The 26,538-nt window shown below is 42.9% G+C and overlaps 1 protein-coding gene across 4 annotated transcripts in view; it reads left to right on the forward strand.

Annotated features, from left to right (window-relative positions):
• The first annotated feature begins 239 nt into the window (after window positions 1-239).
• Window positions 240-26,538, forward strand: part of SLC4A4 (solute carrier family 4 member 4) — a 180,680-nt gene continuing 154,381 nt past the window's right edge. For 3 of the 4 annotated variants that reach the window (XM_069978289.1, XM_069978290.1, XM_069978292.1), the window contains exons 1-2: window positions 7,113-7,360; window positions 12,138-12,226. In XM_069978289.1, the coding sequence (XP_069834390.1) occupies window positions 7,304-7,360; window positions 12,138-12,226 (146 nt within the window). In that variant the 5' untranslated portion in view covers window positions 7,113-7,303. Of the gene's footprint in view, window positions 852-7,112; window positions 7,361-12,137; window positions 12,227-26,538 lie in introns of those variants that run through there. The other variant, XM_069978293.1, reaches the window with a different exon arrangement.

The raw sequence follows: 26,538 nt of genomic DNA on the forward strand, positions 1-26,538 counted from the left end.
CTACAGGTGAAACTGATCCATTACTCATGCCAGGTAGCTGAGAAACTTCCTGGCTCTCACCAACACCACCTCCGCCATCCCTCCTGCCGCCCACACTAAATAATTCATGGTTAATAAATACTAGATTGCTGGAGGGAGGAGGAAAAAGAGGAGAAGCACTTGAAGTATTTTAGCAGTCTATCCAGACAACTTGTTACTATAAGGGGAGGTTTGTCCCAAGAAGGCTTAGAAGCTGCTAAGGAGCTCCAGGATCCCGCCAGCTTCTATACAGACCTTTAACCCTAATTATTCTATATATTCCAGGTCTAATTTGAAAGAAGTCATAGAAATACGCTGGAGCACGAAGCAGGAGCTATGCCCATATCACTAGCTCCCTGCCCTGCCCAAGCCACTCCTTCCCAGCAATGTAACTCAAGGAGGGAGGGAATAGTGAGGGGGGAGGCAGACTCATGTCACTATTAAATGTGAAACCACAGGAGTCTCAATAGCAAAGCTGTAGTGTGCAGCTTTCCCAGGGTTGTGCTTCATTCCCTATACACCCTCATGCTTCGTCCCCACTCACCCAGCACTTCTCACCTGCTCCGCTATATTCGTATTCCAAGTGTCCGAGTCACTGACAGCAGCAGACAGGACAGTAGTATAAGGATTTAACCAAGAGGAGGGGGGCTCCCCTTACCAACTCAGTAGCAGCTGGTCCTGCTTGCTCTCCCTATTGGAGCCACTTCCATGAACAACAGGATCTAAAGCTGTGCAAACAGCTTCTTGACTACTACCTTCTTACTTCCATCTCTTTGACTTGGAGCTACAAGTGAATGTGAAGAGGACTGCGGCCACATCAGACCAACTTTAAGGTAAGAGTCATCCTCCTTATCACACCTGCATGGACCTCCATCCACCCTTGAGCTTTCCGACAGGCCTTGGCGTGACTTAAAAGCTGCAATGATGGAAGTAGTAGTAGTTTGCCAAGAATAGCCTGCAAGTTGGATACATCTGCAAAGGTGTAGAACCTGTATAGTTCTAATAGGTTCTTATAAGTCCACCAGAGGAAAAAAGCCTGAGATAAGTGAAATAACTGGTGTGGTGTAAGCTCTTATGAGCCTGGGATAAACATATCTATCCTAAGATAATAAGAAAGGAATTACTAAAAGGTCGGACTAGATGGACCAGGTGGTCTTTTGCTGCCGACAGTCTTCTATGTTTCTATGAGTGTCAAAGTTGTGAAAAGTGATAGAATGTATCTAGTATGGTTTGTCAGCTTTAACAACTGTGATACAGGAGTAGGGAACCTTGGCTCTCCAGCTGTTGCAAAACTACAACTCCCATCATGCCTGAACAGCCAAAGCTAAAGCTTTGGCTGTCCAGGCACAATGGTAGTTGTAGTTTTGCAACAGCTGTAGAGCCAAGGTTCCCTACTCCGGCAAGTGTAACCCATCTAGAGATATGACACACCTGTATACCCAATGCATGATATAAAATATGTCATTTACATCATCTAACAAGCAAACATTTGTTATCCAAACTAACTACTGCTATGGGTAAAGAGATGGACTGACAGCTCTCAGTAGGGACCATGCAACCGGGCTGTCAGTACAAAGCACCAGCCACTCACCCTCCTCCTCCTCCTTCAGCAGCCAGAAACCATGTGCAGACTGCTGCTGCCTGACATGCAAAGCATCGGCATGAGTGCTTAAAGATCATGTGCGGTGTAATACAGCTTTAGGGATCATGTGCAATACACTGCTACCCAGCTCTAATGCCCTGTAAGGCTTTTTTAATATCAAAATAATACACAGTCAACGTACAGTAGCTCTACCAGTGGACACAGCAAAACATCCCCCATTGGCTTTCGCATGTCATAGTCCCATCAGGGGGCCATGTGAGGTGGTGACAGATACGCTAATTTCAGCAATATCTGGTATCTGGGAAGTTGAGTATAGTTTAATAGTGCGATATGAGACTTAAGTCCAATGTATTCATGATCTGTGGGCTCCCCGCACCATGCCGCTCCTGATTGACAACTTTTTCTGTATATCCGATATAGGGAGAACGCGCACAGTCAGCAGTGGGATGGTGGGGGTCCGTATTTCATGAACACATTGGACGCTAGAGTTTATTAACTGACTGATAACTGTCATGGTAAAATTATACTATACAGCAATATAAACCTGATTAAGGGTTACCCTGATTTAAAGAGATTGGTCATTACATAAGAATTAGACAGATGACCTACACCGAGATCTTATAGGTTAACAGAACACCATGAGGCGTGTAAGAGCCATACATAGGTCATGTGCGAGCGACCATAAGACTGATGCCTCCTAGTAATAAAAGGCTTCATTATATGTGAACAGAGACTATATAAAAGCGGAGAACAAGTTCTCAGAGATCACATGTAGTACAAGTCCTGAGCTCAGAGTTCACTTAGTACAACATTTCTCAGAGGTCAAAGCTGTTCTAGAAAGTAGAAGGAAAAAAAAAAAGTTTCAATGTGCTACACATGCCTGGGAACATACCAACATTGTTTGTTGTTTTTGGTGTAAGTCTCGTGCTATATTTAAAGGGGCATTCTAGGAGAAAACATGAATCATCTATCCAGTGTAGGTGGTAAATTGGGGGTCCAAATTTTAAAACTCCTATTATCATATATGACCTATATAGATGGACTCTTCACCAGGAAAGAAGGGAAAGGTTGCCCATTTTATCAATTGACGGTGATTAGAGATGAGTGAACTGAAAAAGTTGGATACAGCCCTAAGGCTGACTGGAAAACATGGATACAGCCATAGACTAAAGGCTGTATCCATGTTTTGCAGGACTCCATAGGGTGCATCCAACTTCTTCAGCCACCGGTATTCAGGTTGGACTCAAGGTTCACTCACTGATAACGGCGATCCTACTAGTCAGAACCTGCTTTTTTCTAACATGTCACCTGTACAGTGGATAGAAAAGAAAAGATTTCTATAGGAATACCCTTTAATATATAATTTAGTGATCTATTTACAAGGAAGCATACAACAGGTAGCCCGGACCATGGCAGTAACATCACAACCTAAAAAGGACTGTATTCAATAAAAATCAGTCAAAAAGTTTCAGAACTCCTGAAAAGACACCAACAGTAACAGTGACAGTATTCCAAAGCCACAGAATCCAAGGCTCAGTATACAGCCTATACAGCAGCAATGTTTCCACCTCAAAATAGCCTTGGTCAAGCCATCCACAATAGATTTCAAAATCTTTCAAAAACTTTGCAATTTAAAACATTGGTTCTATATGTGTTGTTACACAACATAAAAGTTAAGTCTAATCCGGTGCCTTAGATTCTGTGACATTGGGTCAGTTTACAATATGGGAGAGAATCGTTCCAAGTCATAATAATAAGCGGCCCAGAATTATAGTCTGGGCCACTTATTCCTTTATTCCTATCTTCAAGGATGTAATACAATTCTCTCCATGCTATATAGACATACATAGAGTGAATTCCATCGCATACAGTCAATAGCAGTATTGTTTTATCCAACACATTACAAACCATTGCTATATAACCATTCTTATAGGAAAACTGTTTTGTTTAAACACTTATTTTCCATTGGCCTAAATGCCTTGTAGATTGGCGGCTATATGGTCGCTCCTGAGTATCCTGAGGATTACCTAATAATGCAATAAAAGGATAACCACTGCTGTCGCCTACATACACAGTAACACCAATGGACACCAATGTTTAAAGGTTATTATTACTGGTTTCTAACTGTAGACAGTGAGGACATGCTGGGAGTTGCAGTTCTAGGCTACCAAGGTTATAGATAACTAGTGTATATGTGAGTGACTGGAAAAACTTTGCAGTGTCAGGTTGTCGGGCTTTCATCTTTCTGTACTTAAATATTCTTCAACATAATTTTATGAGATATTATGAAAGGTATCAAAGGTTATTATTACTGGTCTCCAAATGTAGACAGTGAGGACATGCTGGGAGTTGCAGTTCTAGGCTACCAAGGTTATAGACAACTGAGTGATTAGAAACACTTTGCAGTCTCAGGTTGTCAGGAGTTCACTTTTCCGTACTCCAATGATCTATGAAGTAACGTAATGCTTTCTTTGTTTATAAGTTCAGTGACTTCCACATAAATCGGTTTCACTGGCTACAAGTTCCTTGTATTGTATGAACAGGCATATGCATGAACAATATAACAAGTACTGGTACACTTTTTGGCATAGACTGAGAAGCGGTGAGCCTTCTTTGGAGATATCCATTAGATGGAAGCTGATGGGTCTGTTGTGTGTCATATTAATGAATCGAGGCTGATAGAATTAACAGAAGCCCGGCACATGTACCTCTTCTAGAGCGAATCTGGTGTCAGAGCAGACAGCTGTATGTTTATGATGTTTATGACCCCCCCCCCCCCTCTGCTCCATTTCTATTCAAGACCCATTACATGGCTGGCCAGAACAAAGTTTCCACATTATCCTTATCTGATTACTATAATGTATAACACTGCTTGTAGGTCTTCAGTACGCAAAAAACGCATCAACAGTCGTCACATCTGTGGCCAGCGTCACCTATATTTGTATTAACTCGTACAGTATGTTGTGTACAAGGCATCCCCGATGACTCCATGCTATATTTTGTATACAATATGGTGTAGACATATACGACAGTTCTGTTCCTATGTTCCAGTTCTTTCCGTAAAAATGCAAGGACACTGGCAGACCTTACTGTCTATTAGAGATTAGCGCAACTCCAGCATGCTGAGATTGATCAACGTTTGAATACCAGTGGCTAGAAGAGTTGGCTGCACAAGTAGGGAAAACATGGATACGTTGATAAGCCATAGGCTGTATCCATGTTTTCCCGGACTCCCTAGGGCTGCAACCATCTATTTCAGCCACTGGTTATCAAATGTCAGACAATCGGATTTGAGCATGCTCATCTCTGCTGTCTATCAACAAGTTGCCATTGTCTGATCTTTCCGGCTGATCCACTTTAGTTTAGACCTTGGATGAGCAGCACTACTATGAGAGTCCAGGGGCTGCTCGCCCCTCCTACTGTCATAGAAATGTCTGACTGAGCTTAAGGTGCCTGTTAATAGAGGCAGCGATAAGATATCTGCTGGCTGAACAACCCAAGTTATGGTCACACCTAGTGTAAAACATTTCCATCAACTTTGTCCAGTATGCTGAATAGTACTGCTATTCATCCAGAATATGGTGAAAAATATACCTGGATAGTTACAGTCAACCACTTTGATGTTTTTCAGGCAGTCCAAGGGCTGCATCCAACCTCTTCAGTCACCAGTAATTAAATGGCGCATACTCGGGTTAGGACAAACCCAATCGGGCTTGAGGTTTGCTCATCTCTAATAGGTACAATGCTATATATATATATATATATTGAGCTTACTTAGATATAGTCCACTTACACTCATGCTTACACGTGAAGACATGTTGCGGCCTCCACTAGAACTCTGAAGGTATTCTGTAGTATAGGTAAAAACATTTTATATGTTGATGCTCTTATGTAAAACATAATAAAATTCTTATCCTTAAAGGGGTACTCCGAGCTGGGGTTATTTTTAGGGTATGGCCGGGGATCTAATTCCACCCCTTGCCCGGCCATACTCTAAAAATTACCCCAGCCCGGAGTACCTCTTTAACTCTCCATGCTTCCCTGGTGTCCTCCTGCAGTGTCTCCAGGTCCCCTGCTGACCGCTGCCTCCATCACTTCTTAGTAGAGACAGCCTGCTCAGCCATTTACTGTTCGCATTGCTGTGTAATCTCAGTCGGTGATTGGCTGAGTCTGCTGTCCCTGCCAGGACAAGTTCATTTTTAAGTGCTGGATAACCCCCTTAAGACATTACTAGAAGATCCTTTAAGGCCTGTAAGTTACAAGATGAGACCTCTGTGCACTGGACTTCTTTTTCCGCGGCCTCCTCTAGATGCTTTATTAGATTGAGATCTGAGACAACTGGAGAGCATATCATCATCTTGAACTCTTTTTCGTGTTACTTCAACCATTCCTGAACAATTTCCGCAGCGTGGCAGGATGTTTGACTGTTGGTCATAAAGTAATCTGGAACAATGTTTAGGTGAAAGGTTATGTAACATTCATCTTCAATGGCTTTCCTTCTTCCCATAGTGCATCTTGATGCCATCCTAACCCCGGGTAATCTATACACATGTACCTGGCAGCTCATATGATGTGAGGGAAAATGGGATTCATGGGTATTATGACCAGTCTTTAGCTAAGCAGCTCCATACACAGCAAATTTTGGTGCACTGTTGGTCCTTTCACTTTTCTTTCATAGGGAATGCCCTTGTTACAGAATCAGCGCATAGAGCTTCAAGCGGATTCTGCCACATGCTCCCGCTTGAAGTTCCGCCCATCCCATAGGCTCCATTCTATGCTTAGGCAGATTCTGCTGCCAGCCCAAACAATTGACATGTCCCCAATCTTGCGTCACATGGCCTCATCCATCCTCCATCCCACAATGCAGTGGCCCTGTCCTCTTTGCAGAAAAGCACCCCCATTGTTTCCACCCCCTTACTCCACTGCTGGGACTATGTTCTTGGGCTTGTACTCTTTTTTCTGCTGCTTGCCTATTGTCCTGTAGCCCATCCCAGCCCTGTGCAGGTCCACAACTTTGTTCCTGGTGTCCTTAGACAGTTCTTGGTTTAGAGGTTGGAGTGTAATTGACTAAGTGTGTGGGCATCTTTTTTTTTTTTTTTCTATACAGGTAACAAGTTCAAACAGGTGCAATTGATACAGGTAAAAGGGGAGCTTCTTAAAGAAAAGTAACAGGTATCTAAGAGCCAAAATTCTTCAAATACTTATTTCATGCAATAAAATGCAAATTATTTAAAAATCATACAATGGCATTTTCAGAATCTTTTTCAAATAGATTCTGTCTCTCACAAATGAAGTGTACCTACGATAAAAAATTACACGCCTCTCCATTCTTTGTAGGTGGAGAAACCTGCAAAATCAGCAGCGTATAAGATACTTATTTTCCCTACTGTACATAAGTTGGCATGTTGTATGTGGGATGTATCCACTGCTGGTGCACACGCCTTTACAGTTTCAGCAGTTGGTGCTACAGCAATGGTCTTCTGTGGGATTGGACCAATTAAGCTATAGCCGTCTATCTCCATGCTAATCAAGGAGCCTTTGGTGCCAGGTTCCTTGCTTGTCCTTCTTTGAACCACTTTTAGAAGGTACTAACTGTGAGCACCCAACAAGACCTGCTATTTTAGAGATGCTCTGACCCAGTCTTCTAGACATCACAATTAAGCTGTTGTCAAAGTCCCTCAGATGCTTCTACTTACTGTACTGCTGTGTGTATGTAATCATTCAGCTGCACTTCCACAGGTGAGGAATATAAATGCTTCCTTTATCCTCTTTTATTCACCTATACGTCACAAGCAAAGCTCCGGCTCACTTTTCAGAGTCTTTTTCAGTCTGTTCATGTTGGACGCCTAACCAGTCAATATGGATGACTTTTGTGCTGCTTGTATATTGTTTTGGTACCTTGATTTAAGAGTAACTTGGATTAAGAGCATTTTGCAAGAAGAACTCACAGTTTGTCAAAATTGTAACTTGGTTTAAGAGCATTGCTTTGGTTTAAGAGCTTCCTGTACTGGGTGGGAGGGGGAGTGGGGGAGGGTATGGCCTGCATAGCGGGGTCTACAGCCCTGTACTCTGACCCAGGAAGTCTCCCTCACCTTCCAAATCATAGCAGATCCACTTCAGGCTGGGGCTTACATCAGGGGACAGGACTGTGGGGGGGAATCTCTCCATAGCTGTAACCCCTCTCTCCCGGGACAGAGAGTGCTGCTATACTGTGCCCACATATGCCCTGCTCATTCCTTAATGCTTCCTGAAGTCTCTGTCCGCCCTTGTGTTTCCCATCCTCTATATTACTGCTATAATGTGTCTGCACTCACACTCAGCTATACACACTGCAGCTGCTATAAAGTGCCTGCACTTACACTCAGCCATTCACACTGCTGTATAGAAAAGTTTCTGTCACTGTCTCTGTGATTCTCACTTCCTGTTTGGTCAATGCTGAACACACCCCCTTCTCCATTGCGGTCATGTGACCACAAATACCTCGGACAGCAGCCCTGCTTCTCTATTCTAGCCTGTTGTACTATGCTACTGCATTATGGGGATCTGCAGTTCCATTCTGTATCTACAAACTGCTGCTGTATTTTCAGGTTTATGAACTCACTATACATTATACTCCACATGCTGATTGCTAGACTTTACAGTAACTTATAATATGACATATTCAACTGTTTCTAAATGTTTGTTTCATTTGTTTTACATGTTATTTAGAATAAAAAAATCATTATTTTGGGGGTTTGGAACCAATTGTCTGCATTTCAATGATTTCTTATGGGAGAATTTGCTTTGGTATAAGAGTGGATTTGGATTACAAGCACGGTCCCGAAACTAATCATGTTCATAATCCAAGGCATCACTATATATATATATATATATATATATATATATATATATATATATATATATATAGTTTTAACATTCAGATGTAGCAAATTGCCACTTTAAAAAATTGCCACTTTCAGCATGTCAAAGAGACGTGTCAAAAATGTAAAATTTAGTAAATCATTAAAAGTCTACAGAGCCCTTCATTCACAGCTGGAAGTCATAAAGGGAGCCCATGTACTTTTTTAGGTATTGCTTTATCCTACTAGGCTGTATTATCTTCATGTTGCCTTCATGTTTTTATATAATTGAATACATCCCAGCCTTACTACAGTGTAAGTGTGTGCACATGAATTCCCTCCTCTGTATCGGTGGCTGCGGCTTCCTTCAGCTGGTTGGCCGGTGAGGTCTATGAATGTGATGTGAGGGAGGAGAGCTGAGCAGTTGGTATCAGTTACACCACTGAAACCCATATGGTGCTGTGTGTGTCCCTGTCTCTAAGGAATACATGATCTCAGTGCGGCAGGCCTGTCCTTGTGTGAATGACTTACCAACTCTGCTTTATTTAGTCCTTTCTTCACTATGGCTGAAAGAGAAGAAGATGTTAATAGAGGCCTTTTTTTCTGGATAGATTTCAACCAGGCAGCACACTGGTGTGGACAGGGTTCACCCTGGTGTATTAATAGACTGTGCATTTACTGCATTACTATAATGGGTGGTAAACAAATGACTGACAGACATAGCAAAATGTACTCCATATCACACAAAATCTGAATTTTGCATTTAGAGCACTTACTATCTATCTACTATCTATCCATCTACAGTATCTATCTATCTATCTATCTATCTATCTATCTATCTATCTATCTATCTATCTCCTATCTATCATCTATCTATCTATCTATCTATCTATCTATCTGTCTGTCTGTCTGTCTGTCTATCTATCTATCTATCTATCTATCTATCTATCTATCTATCCATCTACAGTATCTATCTATCTATCTATCTATCTATCTATCTATCTATCTATCTATCTATCTATCTATCTATCTATCTATCTATCCATCTACAGTATCTATCTATCTATCTATCTATCTATCTATCTATCTATCTATCTATCTATCTATCTATCTATCTATCTATCTATCTATCTATCTATCCATCTACAGTATCTATCTATCTATCTATCTATCTATCTATCTATCTATCTATCTATCTATCTATCTATCTATCTATCCATCTACAGTATCTATCTATCTATCTATCTATCTATCTATCTATCTATCTATCTATCTCCTATCTATCATCTATCTATCTATCTATCTATCTATCTGTCTGTCTGTCTGTCTGTCTGTCTATCTATCTATCTATCTATCTATCTATCTATCTATCTATCTATCTATCCATCTACAGTATCTATCTATCTATCTATCTATCTATCTATCTATCTATCTATCTATCTATCTATCTATCTATCTATCTATCTATCTATCTATCTATCTATCCATCTACAGTATCTATCTATCTATCTATCTATCTATCTATCTATCTATCTATCTATCTATCTATCTATCTATCTATCTATCCATCTACAGTATCTATCTATCTATCTATCTATCTATCTATCTATCTATCTATCTATCTATCTATCTATCTATCTATCTATCTATCTATCTATCTATCTATCTATCCATCTACAGTATCTATCTATCTATCTATCTATCTATCTATCTATCTATCTATCTATCTATCTATCTATCTATCTATCTATCTATCTATCATATCTTCTATCTGTGGTGATGCCCCGCTATGTGGCGTGACCAGTGACTTGCCAAGTGGTGAAGTGTGACGCCACTCCGGTGGTGGTTGGTAGAGATGAGCGGAACTTTTGGTCCGAAAGCCGCTCACTCCAGTGCGATGCCTGTGATCCTGGGTGCATAGTTGTGCTCCCGGGAATTTGGGGCCGGGATCCAGGGAATGTATCTTGAATTCCCTGGAAGATCTTGCCCGCAGATTCCCGGGATCGCAACTATGCACCCGGGATCGCAGGCATTGCAGGCATACTAATTGAGCGAAGATGCCGTCGGACCAAAAGTCCGACGGTTCGCTCATCCCTAGTGGTTGGTCGAGGCACAGCTCATCCAGTTGTTATGTTGTTGTGACGCCAGTGCGGCACACCTGCTTTTATTTTGAGCAAGCTGGCTTAGGCTACAAACCCACTTGCCGGATCTGCAGCGAGTCCCCTCACTGCGTATTAGCAGCAAGGCTCGCAGCAGATCCCGGCCCTATATTTTCAATAGCAGACAAAAACAGTACATCCCTGCTGCAAGTTTGTCCGCAGCCCGCCCCATTACCCCCCCGGCGGCCGGAGCTGATACTTTACCTGATCCCGGCTCCGGCTTGCTTCGGTGGTTCCCGGTGTCTTCAGCAAGCCGAAGTGGGGACCAGGTGAAGTATATGCTCCAGCCAGCCGCCCGCCTGCAGCCCCTTTAACACCTCCCACAGCCCCGGCCGCCCGATCGCCCCCCCCCCCTCGCAGCACCGATCGCTAAAGGTAAAGTATCAGCTCCGGCGGCGGTTAACGGGGCGGGCTGCGACAAACTCGCAGCAGGGATGTACATCTCTGCTGCGTGTTTGTCTGCCATTGAAAGTATAGGGCCGGGATCTGCAGCGGGGATCTATCCAGCCGATTATCGTTCCGTGTAATAAACACAACGATCAGCCGATGACAAGGATCATTGGCTGATCATTGATAAAGAACAGCGCAGTTCTTTCCACTGTTACCGGCCGGTGCTCAAGCACTGGAGGTAGGCCGGCCCGCCCCCATGAGAGGGAATTCCCTCCCCTCTATGACGCAGCTCTGTTAGAATCAAAGGATCCGCGTCATAGAGGGGAGGGAATTCCCTTCCACTGGGGGCGGACCGGCCTACCTCCAGTGCTTGAGCACCGGCCGGTAACCGTGGAAAGAACAGCGCCGTACAGAAGATTCGAAAAACGGACCACGGCACCGGCTTCCCCGTCACGGCGCCGTTCCCCTATCTCTGTGCCGGGTAAAGAGGATGTACCTGGTGGTACATCCTCTTTAAGCAAGGGCTGCAAGGACATCGGTAACGATGTCTATGCAGCCCTTGTTAAACGATTATCGGGCTTTGTAATAGGCCCAGTAGACGATTGCCTATCTAGCAGATCAGCGCTTGTTTACAGCTATTATCGGGCCCCATCGGGCCATGTAATACTACCTTCAGTGTCTGTGTCACTAACGTGCGTTTGTGTATGTTAGTGGGATCTCAAGTGATTGTGCATGGTGTGAGGATGATGGGTGCATAGTGGATTGATGAGGGGCGCGCTGAGGCTCTATTGTCTGAGAGACCGCCAAAACCTGGAGCCGGCCCTGACTGGACTGCAAGTAAATCAGAGCAATATACATAGAAGAGTTCCAGAATGTGACATATAATTAGGTGGGGGGCAGTGATCAAACAATATGTTTTCGCTGGACTGCTTCATGGGAGGAGAACTGTATCAGACATTGTGTGGGTGAAGTTAGGTGGGCTACTGGTAACTATATAGGGAAAAGATGACAGCATCTTGTGGGTTCATTTTGTCCCCTCTACCAGTTGTGTTGTGTTATAGACATACAGTACAATGTAAAGAGAGACTTTATATTCTGGAATAACTAAGGGAACCTTTTTCTCCACAGGTTGCCAGGCTTACCATGACATCTCTTCATGTTCAAGCTGAAGGTGTCATGATGCAAGGGAGGCAAGTCAGAAGAGCCCCTGACACTGGGTAAGATTGTGTGTGTGTAAAATATATAGTCAAAAATAGTGACAAAGTCAAGGCACTTAAAGGGGAACCCAGGCAAAAAAAGAGATTTCTTTTAAATCAACATATGTCAGAATGTTGTATAGATTTGTAATTTACTTCTATTTAACAAACTCAAGTCTTCCAGTACTTATCAGCTGCTGTATGTCCTGCAGGAAGTGGTGCTTTCTGCATAATCTGACACAGAGCTCTCTGCTGCCACCTCTGTCTAAGACAGGAACTGTCTAGAGGAGGAGAGGTTTTCTATGGGGATTTGCTGCTGCTCTGGACAGTTCCTGTCTGGGACAGAGATGCCAGCAGAGAGCACTGTGTCAGACTGAAAAGAAAACAACATTTTCGGCAAGACATACAGCAACTGATAAGTACTGGAAGACTTGAGATTTTTTAACAGAAGTAAGTTACAAATCTATGCACTTTTCTGAAACCAGTTGATTTGAAAAAAAAAGATTTCCGCTGGAGTACCCCTTTAACCTTTTGACTGCATGGACATTTGGATTCCTTTGAATATGTGTTGTATATTTATCAGCCCAGGATTGGATAGGTGATGGTAGGGACTTGTGTATCGGGGTGTGGACTTTCTTCCAGGGAGCTTCTTTTCAGTCTGACACAGTGCTCTCTGCTGCCACCTCTGTCCGTGACATGAACTTTCCAGAGCAATAACAAATTCTCATATAAATCCTCTCTTGCTCTGGACAGTTCCTATCATGGACAGAGGGGGAAGCAAAGAGCAGTGTGTCAGACTGGAAAGAATTCACCACTTCCTGCAGGCTATTCAGCAGCTGATAAGTACTGGAAGTCTTGAGTTTTAAATAGAAGTAAATAACAAATCTGTATAGCTTTCTGAAGGCAGTTGATTTGCAGGTGTTCCCCTTTAAAGTGTCACTGTCGTTTGTAAAAACTTTTGACATGTCACAGAGACATGTCAAAAGTTTTATTCGGTCCGGGTCTGAGTGTTCAGACCCGTACCGATTGGAAAAGCGAGCAGGTCAAAACTTGCTGCAGTGTGCTCCACTCCTGCTCTGTGCAAGAAAAAAAGTCAGGCTCCATAGACTTACATTATAAAGCCGACACTTTTCTAACACAGAGCAGGAGTGGACCACAAGGCAGCAAGTTCTGACCTGCTCGTTCTCCCAATCGGTACAGGTCTGAACACTCAGACCCAGACCGATCAAAAGTTTTGACATCTCTCTGTAACATGTCAAAAGTTTTTTTAAAAATGACAAATACCATCATAATAATATCATGGTATAGAGCAGAAAGAGCTGAGAAGATTGATATATATGTTTATAGGAAAAGACTTGGCATAACTTGATGAAGAGTCCAGTCCATTGAGTGACACCGCCCACTGGACTCCTTAACGCAGAATGGTCAGGGATTTTAATCAACATGTTACAAATTATACTGAATATTTTCCCACAAAAATATATATCAATCTGCTCAGTCTGTCCTGCTCTATACTATGATGGTGATAGATTAGACAGTATTGTCTCGGTGACAGGTTCCCTTTAACATGAGAAAGTGGGAGTGATATCAGTGATACGTGACAATACTAACTCAGACACCTCCCGTTGCATTAGTACGAGGCATTGCTGAAGCTATTGCCTTTCAGTCCTACAATTGAAATCAGTTGTCATTGTACATACTGGGCCAGTTCCAGCTCCATCTGGAAAGTAAAAGGCTTATCTTGTATTTTATTCAGCTTTATGAAGTGGAAATTTCATTGCTTAATCAATGTTTGAAGTCTGTTGGGTTGCATAATATCCTGAATCATAAGATGTATGTGGAGTAGTGACCTGAGCAGAAGTGTCAGATTGGATTGTGTTATTGTATCTGGAGGAGCTCAGTGTAATAGGCCGCCTTATCCCATGAGAACATTTACTCTCTGTGAGGTCTCCGCTGCTTCTAGGGCCAAGTGAGATTAGTTTTTTGATCTTTAAAAACTCTTTGTGGCTTAAACGTATACTGTCTGCAGATCACACATGCCAAGTGACAAATCCTCATTGCTACAGAATTCTAGATTTTGTGTCTAAAATCTATCTATCTATCTATCTATCTATCTATCTATCTATCTATCTATCTATCTATCTCCTATCTATCTATCTATCTATCTATCTATCTATCTATCTAATATCTATCTATCTATCTATCTATCTATCTATCTATCTATCTATCTATCTGTCTGTCTCCTATCTATCTATCTATCTATCTATCTATCTATCTATCTAATATCTATCTATCTGTCTATCTATCTATCTATCTATCTATCTATCTATCTATCTATCTATATCTATCTATCTATCTATCTATCTATCTATCTATCTATCATCCATCTAATATCTATCACCTATCTATCTATCTATCTATCTATCTCCTATCTATCTATCTATCTATCTATCTATCTATCTATCTATCATCCATCTCATATCTATCTATCTATCTATCTATCTATCTATCTATCTATCTATCTAATATCTATCTATCTATCTATCTATCTCCTATCTATCTATCTATCTATCTATCTATCTATCTATCTATCTATCTCCTATCTTTCGCCTATCTATCATCCATCTCATACTTATTTATCTATTGCTGCGTTTACACAAAGCGATAATTCGCTCAATCGATCGTTTAACGATTTTGAAGCAACGATCAGCGTTTAGACCAGGGGTGGGGAACCTCCGGCCGCGGCCCGCAGCTCCCCTGTGATGCTCGCCGCTCTGCTGGGGAAGAAGCCGGCATACACCGCATCCTCCGGTGTCTGTGACAGCTGGCGGACACCGGAGGATGCTGTCTGTGCCGGCTTCTTCCCCAGCAGAGCGGCGCGTGTCTTTAGTCTCTTGCGGGCCGCGCGCGATGACGTCATTTCATCGCGCGCCGCCTGCAGGAGAAGACCGGCACAGAGGACCTGGGAGAGAAGAGGACCTGGACTGCGTGGGAGCGGAGGTAAGGTGAGTGGGATGTTTATTTTTTTATTTGGGGGTTAACTAGGATCCCAGGGACATGACTGATGGGGGGGACAACTAGGCTACCAGGGACATGACTGATGGGGGGGGGACAACTAGGCTACCAGGGACATGACTGATGGGGGGGACAACTAGGCTACCAGGGACATGACTGATGGGGGGGGGACAACTAGGCTACCAGGGACATGACTGATGGAGGGGGACAACTAGGCTACCAGGGACATGACTGATGGGGGGGACAACTAGGCTACCAGGGACATGCCTGATGGGGGGGGGGACTAACTAGGCTACCAGAGACATGACTGATGGGGGGGGGGAATAACTAGGCTACCAGGGACATGCCTGATGGGGGGGGGGGAATAACTAGGCTACCAGAGACATGACTGATGGGGGGGGGAATAACTAGGCTACCAGGGACATAACTGATGGGGGGGGGGGGGACAACTAGGCTACCAGGGACATGCCTGATGGGGGTTAACTAGGCTACCAGGGACATGCCTGATGGGGGGGGGGGGAATAACTAGGCTACCAGGGACATGCCTGATGGGGGGGGACAACTAGGCCACCAGGGATATGACTGATGGGGGGGACAACTAGGCTACCAGGGACATGACTGATGGGGGGGACAACTAGGCTACCAGAGACATGACTGATGGGGGGGGGACAACTAGGCTACCAGGGACATGACTGATGGGGGGGGGACAACTAGGCTACCAGGGACATGACTGATGGGGGGGACAACTAGGCTACCAGAGACATGACTGATGGGGGGGGAATAACTTGGCTACCAGGGACATGCCTGATGGGGGTTAACTAGGCTACCAGGGACATGACTTGGGGGTTAACTAGATTACAAGGGGCATTACTGGGGGTTAACTACAATAGCAGGGGCACTAGGGGAACAATACTATGCCTTGTCCTGGGTGCTGCAAACCCCCGCTACTAACTGCCGCGCACGGTATGCGGCCCTCGAATGATTTTATTAATGCCCGACCGGCCCTCGACATGGAAAAGGTTCCCCACCCCTGGTTTAGACGAATAAATCGTTAGAAAAATCGTAAGAAAATTTGGAATTAAATCGTTAATGCGATCGTTTTTAAGATCGCTTAAGCCCATCTTTTACATAGGGTGAAACTTTAAAAGACTGTTTACACGAAAGGATCTGCGAATTTTTAGCGAATGATGAATGACGATTTGAGAACATGCTGAAAGATCAAAATGAACGATTTTTCGCTCATCGCTTGATCGTTTGCTGTGTTTACACGGAACGATTATCGCTCAAATGCGATCGTTATAGCAAAAATTCGAACGATAGTCGTTCCGTGTAGACGCAGCATATCTCCTATCTATCTATCTCCTATCTATCTATCTATCTATCTATTATCTATCTATCTATATATTATCTATCTATGTATCTATGTATCTATCTATCTATCTATCTATCTATCTCCTACCTTTCTCCTATCTATCTATCTATCTATCTCCTATCTATCTATCTATCTATCTATCTATCTATATATTATCTATCTATGTATCTATCTATCTATCTATCTATCTCATATCTATCTAATGTCTAGTTACTACTGATTATATTTATTTATTTGTTTATTTATTTATCTATAAAAAGAGAAAAAAAAAATCCAACACTATAAATACCCATATTAATGTACGTTTCAAACACTATCTCTAATGTTAATTTGGATGATTTAGGTTAATTATCTTTGGTGATGATGCCTATAAGCTGCATATTAAAGTTATAATATTGTCAAGGATCGCGTCTTTATGTTTTGTTTCCCCCTTATAAAATCGTTTTAATTGTTTATGTGATTATAACATGTATCTTTATTTTAGCTTTATTTGGGTTGACACATGTCTCTTCCTGTTGCCCCAGTGTCTAAACGTCAGCAGAAAATAACAAGGTTTAGCTTGTTAAAATATTTTTTTGTGTGTCAGCAATTTTTGGAGTAACATTATGATGCCACTTCATTCTGAATGATTTGACATAGATTTTTTTTTTTTAGAATTATTATTGTTAGAGGGCTGTAAAGCCGTTCTATAATATAACGCTGCACATTCTGGGCCCATTAGAGCTGGGGTTGTGTACAAGCTTGTTTCCTGATACTTTCAGGCCATACATTTAGTTTACACTTATATTTAATATTTATTGTTCTTAAAGTGTCACTGTCATAATTTTATTTATTTATTTATTTTTGCAGAAATCAATAGTCCAGGCAATTTTAAGAAACTTTGTAATTGGGTTTATTAGGCAAATATGCCATTATCTGCATTCAAAAAGCCTTTCCCCAGCCCCCCCTCCCCCCCCTCCTTTCTCTCTCTCATTCACTGCTCATTATCAGGAAATCTTGACTCTTTTACATCAGTCGGGCCCTGTCTGTTCTATGGAGGGAGGGGGGGGGGAGAGAGATTAGTTGCCAGCAGAGAACAAAGGATTACAGAGTGGGAGCTGTGTGAAAGCCGGTATTCAAAGGTCAGAGAGGTCAGTCCTAACTTCAGAGGGAATAGCCAGTGATGAAGCTGTAAATTAACTCTTTGTTGTCCTGTTTTGGTGCCTCTTCTTCCTCCACCCCTCCCCTCTCCATAGAGAACAATGAAGACAGGGGGAGAGCTCCAAACTGCTTTTTCATGATAAAAACGCATTTTTCGGCTAATAAACCCAATTACAACGTTTCTTAAAATCGCCTGTACTATTCATTTCTGCAAAAAAATTAAATGACAGTCACACTTTTAATTATTTATTATTTTCTCTAACTAGTTTACTATCTTTGTCTATCTATCTATCTATCTATCTATCTATCTATCTATCTATCTATCTATCTATCTATCGCTCTCCAGTTCTGGCCTATCATACATTTTCTGCTGTAAATCCCAGTTCCCCATGCAACTTTTCACCTGTAATATGATACTTGGTGACAAAACTTATTGTGGAACACAAAACCTCCCCGTCTAGAGACAACTGCAATGATGTTTTTAAGTTCTGTTCACATCCCATTTTTTTCTTTGGGAAATGCTCTGGACTTATATGTTTGACTATATGGGCTGGACATGTACAGCTGTATGCTATATAACTGCATACAGTATATTGCCTGTTGACTGCCATTGTAGTCCAAAGTACTCTATTTATAGTACATACAGTATATAAAGAATACCTTTACATGTACAGTATTCTACATGTTTGTGGGATGTATTAAAAAAGTAGTCTATATACGGGGAGATTTATCAAACATGGTGTAAAGTGAAACTGGCTCAGTTGCCCCTAGCAACCAATCAGATTCCACCTTTCATTCTTTACAGATTCTTTGGAAAATGAAGGGTGGAATCTGATTGGTTGCTAGGGGCAACGGCGCCAGTTTCATCTTACACCATGTTTGATAAATCTCCTCCATCTATATCTTTATCAATACTGTGACAAAAGGAAACCAGGTGTTAGCATAGCCTAAACAGGATTTCATCACAATACCATGAATCCTCAGTACGTTTAAAGGGAACCTGTCACCCCCCGTACCGGGGTGACAGGCTCCCGACCCCCCGTTAGAGACCCCTATACTTACCTCATCCCGCCGGGTCCGGCTTCTGGATTCGGTCGGGTCCCGGAGATCTCAGCCGCTGCAGCCCGGCGCGCGCGCTGACAGATGAGTCCAACGCTCATAGAGAATGACGGAGCGCTGGACTCTCCTGTCATTCTCTATGGGTGTTGGACTCATCTCTCAGCGCGCGCGCCGGGCTGCGGCGGCTGAGATCTCCGGGACCCGACCGAATCCAGAAGCCGGACCCGGCGGGATGAGGTAAGTATAGGGGTCTCTAACGGGGGGTCGGGAGCCTGTCACCCCGGCACGGGGGGTGACAGGTTCCCTTTAAGCCCATCCATGAGTGACATTTATTGTTTAGTGTAAGGTGGAACAGAAACTGGCTGACATCTTGTCATCAGTATACTAATATATGTCCAGTAGTCCCCATTGTATTTCAGCTCAGGTGACCCATGCATGGTGTGAACAGACCTCCATAGCAGATGACGTAGGTGGAAGTCTAGGGCGTTGTTTCCACTTACTAATTCTTCTGATCACCTTCCTCTTTGGAAATGTGTAGATGAGGCTCCCTGGAAGAAAGTCCACACACCCCTATAGACAAGTCCATACCATCACCTATCCAATCTTGGGCTGATAAATATACAACACATATTCAGAGGAATCCAAATGTCCATGCAGTCAAAAGGTTAAAGGGGTTGTCCAAAGAAAATCTTTTTCTTTCAAATCAACTGGTGTCAGGAAGTTATATAGATTTGTAATCTACTTCTGTTTAAAAATCTCAAGTCTTCCAGTACTTATTAGCTGCTGTATGTCTGCCGGAAATGTTTTCTTTTCAGTCTGACACAGTGCTCTCTGCTGGCATCTCTACAGAAAACCTCTCCTGCTCTAGACAGTTGCTGTCTCAGGCTATGTTTACACATAGGGGGACATTTATCAAGGGTTTTGTGCCTATTTTTTAGGTGAATAATTGCATTTTTCACCCATTTTTGGTCTGTTTTATTTATGAACCAGTATTCGACAGGTAAATATTTTTAGATCCAATTTTTTAAAAATCTGCCTGTTTTAAGTATTCACCCAAAAGTTTGTATAATCTGGGATTAGCGCCCAATTTATCAATTGCGACTTTTTAAAAAGTCGCATAAACTGGCGCAAGCTTACGTCTGGTCAGAACCAGATCAATAAAACTGCACAATTTTTTAATAGTTGCGCCTTTTTATTTAGATGCATTTACTATGGCAGTGCTACATGTTAATTAATCAGTAAAGAGATATTAGAACAAAATACACACCAATCACCATTAGAATAGTTGCACTTATTAGACTTAGTAAATGTCCCACAATGTCTTTTGAGCTCTGTTTAAAATGACGTCCGTTATTTTGAGTCTAAAATAACGGACGTCATTTAGCTGTTTGGCCACCAATGACTGGTGTATGTACATTATTCTAGTTTGGGGTTACTAATTGTCCTTTGGCTGTGGCTTAATTGAAAAGTCCATTGAATTTAAAAGTAAAAAAAGGAGAAAGAATGGTGGAAAAAGAAAAACTGTGTGTGAACAACTAATAAAAAACGTCCGCTGTTTGCAAAAGACGTCCGAAAATAATAATCATGTTTATTATTTTGACTTCCACGGTAAAAACGTCCGTTATTCAATGCACTGTGTGTAGTGGACGTCCGTCTTCTCATAGACTTCAATGCATTGCCATTGCAGTCAGTTAAATCGCGGCAAAAACAGATGTTATTTTAAATATCAAAATTGGCCGCCTTTTCCCTATTTTTTTGTGTGAACATAAATTCAGACAGAGAGGTCAGCAGAGAGCACTGTGTCAGACTGAAAAGAAAACATTTCCTGCAGGACACACAGCAGCTGATAAGTACTGGAAGAATTGAGAGAAATCTATATAACTTTCTGAACCAGTTGTTTTAAAAGAAAAAGGTTTTCGCTGGAGTACCCCTTTAACACCATCTTAGGAAAGGCCTGTATATTCTATATTTTACAAAAAATTGATAAAAAAGTAACAAACTGTGCAGAGGTTTAGATTGAGAGCTCTTATGGGCAGATGCCTTGAATCTGGACATTGCCGAGTTCCCTCCGACTGCGTTCAAACACATCTTTTAACCCTCGCCCCATTAACCTCTTAAGGACCCATGACATACCGGTACGCGGGTCCTTTAAGAGGGCGCTGCCGACCGGCCGCATGCGTTCGGGAGAGATGGCCTGCAGAAATACACTGCAGGCCATCTCTCCCTGTCTGCATGGGGGGTTGTTAACCCCCCCCCCCCCTATGCCGACAATCGCCGCTATTGGCTTATCAGTTCAGATCAGCCAATAGCAGCGATCGGAACCTTTCCGGGCCATCGATGACCTGGAAAAAATGGGGGTCGGTGCTGTCCGAGGACGGCACCGACCGCCATTACTGTAAAAAGTAATGGTGGTCACGGTGCCACCGGCCCGATCGCCATTCACGGCGATCAAAGTCCCCAAAAGTTACAAATATCTGCTCTGGACCCCTCAGCTGCCTAGCTGAGGGGTCCAGAGCAGGTATTTGTACATTACTCACCTGTCTCGGGGTCCTGATCAGCATCTTCCAGGTTCGCGGCGTCCTCGTCTTCTCGTCGGGTCTTCGGCTTCTTCCGTGCGGGCTTTTTCCGGCTCCAGCGTCGTCTTTTTTCGGATTTTGCGCTCTGCTGCCCTCTAGCGGCTGATAAGTGTAATACACTTATCAGCAGCTATAGGGATGTTCAGTATGTAATAAAGGTTTTTTTTTCCAAATTTTTTTTTTCTATTTTCCGCACCCTATCGCCGCTGAGTGTTGATCAGCATCGCCTGAAAGTGCGCTGCTAATCAGCAACTCCTCCTTTTTGGCGTAGCGTGTTTTTTTTCTATATCCTACTGCCACGGTCTGCTGATAAGTGCCGCACATAAGTGCGGCATTTATCAGCAACACCATTTTTGGCGTAGGTTTTTTTTTTTTTATACCTACTGTAAAAAAAACACGTTAAAAACACTACATTACACCACACTACATTGAATAAAGTTTTACACTACACCACTACATACCCCATATACCAATCCCTATATAAAAGTGGCCCCCGGCGTGTTTTCGGTATCGGACGCATACGCTATTAATGCCTCTGACACCGAAACAGCAAGGATGAATGGGGGGATCCTTCGTTCCTCCATTCATCCTCCAATGACGTATCTGGGGGTAGCGTAGCGTACGCTGCCTCCCAGACACGTCTTTTCCGCCAGTACCGTCCCAATAAGAGTTGACGATATGGCGTGAAATTCTACAAACTCTGTGAGAGTACCTCAGGGTACACTTACAGATTTAGGGTACGTGCACACTGCAGAATGGCGAAGGATAACCCTTTGTGCATTCCGCAGCTGGCACCCGCCGGCGGACTAATGCGGGCGTGTGTGTCTCCACCCATGTCATAGACTCCATCCTATGTATGGGCAGATTCCGTCGTCCGTCCAAAGAATGAATACGTTGGATGGAGAGCGGAATCTGCTCGTGCATCAGTCCGCCGGTGGGTGCCAGCTGCTGAATGCACAAAGGGTTATCCTTCGCCATTCCACAGTGTGCACGTACCCTTCGAGTGTATGAAGGAAGGGACACCCAAATCCAACCCCCAGATGCCCCCCATCCTCCGAGATAAAGGTTACCACTTTTACGGGGATAACTTTTATACCAGCACCCCCTCTTCTGGTCCCTCACTGCCCGAGCTACTGTAGCTTGCAGCACTTTCCGAACATATCAGAAGTAGTAATAAAGCCCTAATATTTAGCAGCCATGGAGCGGACCCAGCGCTTCTGGATATGAAGGACCCTGTATCGCACCAGGGCAACATTTTCCAGGTGACGTCCCCCACACTGGAAAACACGAGACCCCAGAAGAAGTGCAGAGTGTGGCGTAACAGGGGGATCAGGAAGGACACCATTTTCCAGTGTGACACCTGTCCTGATCACCCCAGCCTCTGCATACTGGATCGCTTCAAGGCGCACCACACGTCACTGGGGTTCTACATTATCTAAATTCTGTCCCTTATTCCTATTTCAGGGGTCATGTTGATCCGGGGATTATTCTGATCGCCATTATGGAGTCGGGAAGGAATTTTTCCCCTGTGATGAGGCTACTGTCGTCTGCCTTACAAGGTTTTTTTTTGCCTTCCTCTGGATCAACACAGGTTGAATTTGATGGACACCTGTCATTTTCAACCTTATAAACTAATAATTGGCCTAATACCCCCAAATAAATTAATAATTGTCCCTTTTCCCGAGCTAAATAGGTATGGCCGCCATTCCCATTAGAGGATGCCATGATGCAATCATAAACCCTCTGTGCTGCCAGGGCAGTAGAAACCCCCCACAAGTGACCCCATTCTGGAAACTACACCCCATAAGGAATCTAACAAGGGGGGCAGCGGGTATATGGCCCCCTGGTGACGGCCACATTTGGGACGTGAAAATGAAAAAAATGGTATTTTTAATTTTCACGGCACATGTTCTAAACATGTGCCCGTCACCAGTGGGGTCCATATGCTCACTGCACCCCTCGTTAGATTCCTTATGGGGTGTAATTTCCAGAATGGGGTCACTTGTGGGGGGTTTCTACTGTCCTGGCAGCACAGGAGCTTTGTAATTGCGACATGGCCTCCATCCTCCATTCCAGCCTCTAAATGGCGCTCTGTCCCTTTGGTGGCTTGCCCTGTGCCCATATGCCACATTATGTCCACATGTAGGGTATTTTCGTACTCAGGGGAAATTACCCTACACGTTTTGAGTTTATTTTCTTTTTTAACCCCTTGTGGAAATGGAAAAAAATCAAGGCTAGACCAACATTTAGTCCAATTTTTTTTTAATTTTTACTCTAAATCATTGATCTTGTCATGATTTTTTCATTTTCACAAGGGGCTAAAAGTAAAAAAAAACACAATGTGTAGAGAAATTTCCCCTGAGTACGGAAATACCCCACATGTGGACATAAAGCATCATGCGGTCGCAGGGTAAGCCTCCAAAGGGAAGGAGCGCCTTTTGGTTTTTTAAGGCTGGATTTGGCTGGAATGGATTTCGAGGGGCCATGTTGCATTTAAAAGGCCCCTGTGTTGCAAAGACAGTTGAAACCCCCCACAAGTGACCCCATTATGGAAACTACACCCCTCAGGGAATGTAACAAGGGGTGTAGTTAGCATATGGACCCCACTGGTGACGGGCACAAATGTGGAACAATGTGGCGTGAAAATGAAATATTACATTTTTTACACTATAATGTTGGTCTAGCCTTGAATTTATCATTTTCACAAGGGGTTAAAAGAGAAAAAAAAACACAAAATGTGTAGAGCAATTTCCCCCGAGTCCGTAAATACCCCACATGTGGACATAAAGCGCCATGTGGGTGCAGGGCAAGCCTCCAAAGGGAAGGAGCGCCATTTGGATTTTGGAGGCTGGATTTGGCTAGAATGGATGATGAACGCCATGTCGCATTTACAGAGCCCTCGTGCTGCCAAGACAGTGGAAACCCCCCACAAGTGACCCCATTCTGGAAACTGCACCCCTCAGGGAATCTAACAAGGGGTAAAATGAGGATATGGACCCCTTGATAACGGGCACATTTGTGCCGTGAAAGTGAAAAAATGAAAATTTTCACTTTCACGTCACATTTTTCCACATTTGTGCCCGTCACCAGTGGGGTCCATATGCTCACTGCACCTCTTGTTAGATTCCTTGAGGGGTGTCGTTTCCAGAATGGGGTCACTTGGGGGGGATATCCAGTGTTTTGGCAGCACGATCGCTTTGTAAATGCGACATGGCCCTTGAAATCCATTCCAGTGAAATCCAGCTTCCAAAAGCCAATTGGCGCTCCTTCCCTTTGGAGGCTCGTCCTGCGCCGCTTGGCACTTTATGTCCACATGTGGGGTATTTCTGTACTCGGGAGAAACTGCGCTACATGTTTTGTGTTTTTTTTTCCTTTTATCCTTTTGTGAAAATGAAAAATTGAAGGCTAGAACAACGTTTTAATGTAAAAAATACTTTTTTCTTTTTTCTTGACATATTGTTCGGAAAATCTGTGAAGCACCTGTGGGGTCCAGATGCTCACCGCACCCCTTGTTACATTCCTTGAGGGGTGTAGTTTTCTAAATGGTTAGGTTTTGGCACCCCAGAGCCTCTGCCAACCTGAAGTGGTACAGTCAGAAATGACCAAATATAACGGAGCCATTAAAATTCACTAGGCGCTCCTTTGTATCTGAGGCTTGTGGTTGCGTCAAAAAGCGCAATAGGGCCACATATGGGGTATTTCTATAAACTGCAGAAACGGGGCAATAAATATTGGGGTTCATTTCTCTGGTAATAGGTTTATAATTATGAAAAATATTGGATTACAATAAAATCTCTGCACAGAAAATTAAAATTTTCAAATTTCTTACACACTTAGCTTTTATTTCTGTGACTCCCCTAAAGGGTTAAAACACTTTCTGGATGGGCTTTTGATCAATATCTGATTTTGAAATTTTACTGAAAATTTGGAAATTTGCTGCTAATGTTTTACGCTTTCTATTGTCTAAAAAAAATTAATATAGTTTAATAAATGCTGCCAACATAAAGTAGACATGTTGCTAATGCTATTTAATATATAATTTATGTGGTATAACCATTTTCTGTATAAGCAGAAAAGTTTTAAAGTTGGAAAAATGCATTTTTTTTACAATTTTTCACGCTATTTTGGGTTTTTTCATAAAGATTCGTTATAAGTATCGACTCCAATTTACAAGAAATGTGAAGTACAATATGTCACGAGAAAACAATCTCAGAATCAGCCGGATAGGTAAAAACATCCCGAAGTTATTAATGAATAAAGTGACACTGGTCATATTCATAAAATTTGCTCCGGTCCTTAAGGGGTTAATACAGCCAAGCTCCCTTCTCCGCCTTTTTCCTTAAGTATTCCACAAATTTAACTTTGGAATATATGGCCATAACAGCCTCTTAATTAAAGTGTTTGAACAGAACAGTCAGATGCAATATGAATAACACATACATAACATTATCTAAGCAAATAAAGTAAGTCATACTAGGGAGATCTAGCAGGGCGCTATCCAGCATTACCGTCTCCGAAGGTTTTTTCCAGCTGACTCAAGGGCTGACAATGTGTCCACTAGTCCCCGGGACCTATACCAGTTGAAACCACACCATATCTTTCACTGTTACACCACCAACAAAAATTAGAGGGAGACTACCATCCCTCTGACGGGCCCCCATTTAACAGCTGCCCGGAAGATATGGATACAGGAACTGTCCAGAGCAGTAGCAAATCCCCATAGAAAACCTCTCCTGCTCTGGACAGTTCCTGACATGGACAGAGGTGGCAGCAGAGAGCACTGTGTCAGGCTGCAAAGAATGCACCACTTCCTGCAGGACATACATCAGCTAAAAAGTACTGGAAGACTTGAGCTTTTAAACAGAAGTAAATTACGAATCCAGATAACTTTCTTACACCAGTTGATTTTTTTGCCGGAGTAACCCTTTAACTAGCTGAATGATGGTATGTGAGGCTATACAGTAATATTTTGGCTGTATATTAAGCTTTATGATGGTTACATGTGAGGTTACTTAGAGGCATATAACTTTAAAGGGTGTTATGCTATAGAACTGCCATTGGAATAACCACTTAAAGTGGTATTCCAACAATAAACACTAAGGGGACATTTATGAAGACTGGTGTTAAATAAAGCCCCTTCCCCTTTTTCCTAGCCAAATTTACAAAGAGGC

Source organism: Dendropsophus ebraccatus, chromosome 7 (assembly GCF_027789765.1).
Source record: "Dendropsophus ebraccatus isolate aDenEbr1 chromosome 7, aDenEbr1.pat, whole genome shotgun sequence".
In the NCBI taxonomy this organism is placed as follows: domain Eukaryota; kingdom Metazoa; phylum Chordata; class Amphibia; order Anura; family Hylidae; genus Dendropsophus; species Dendropsophus ebraccatus.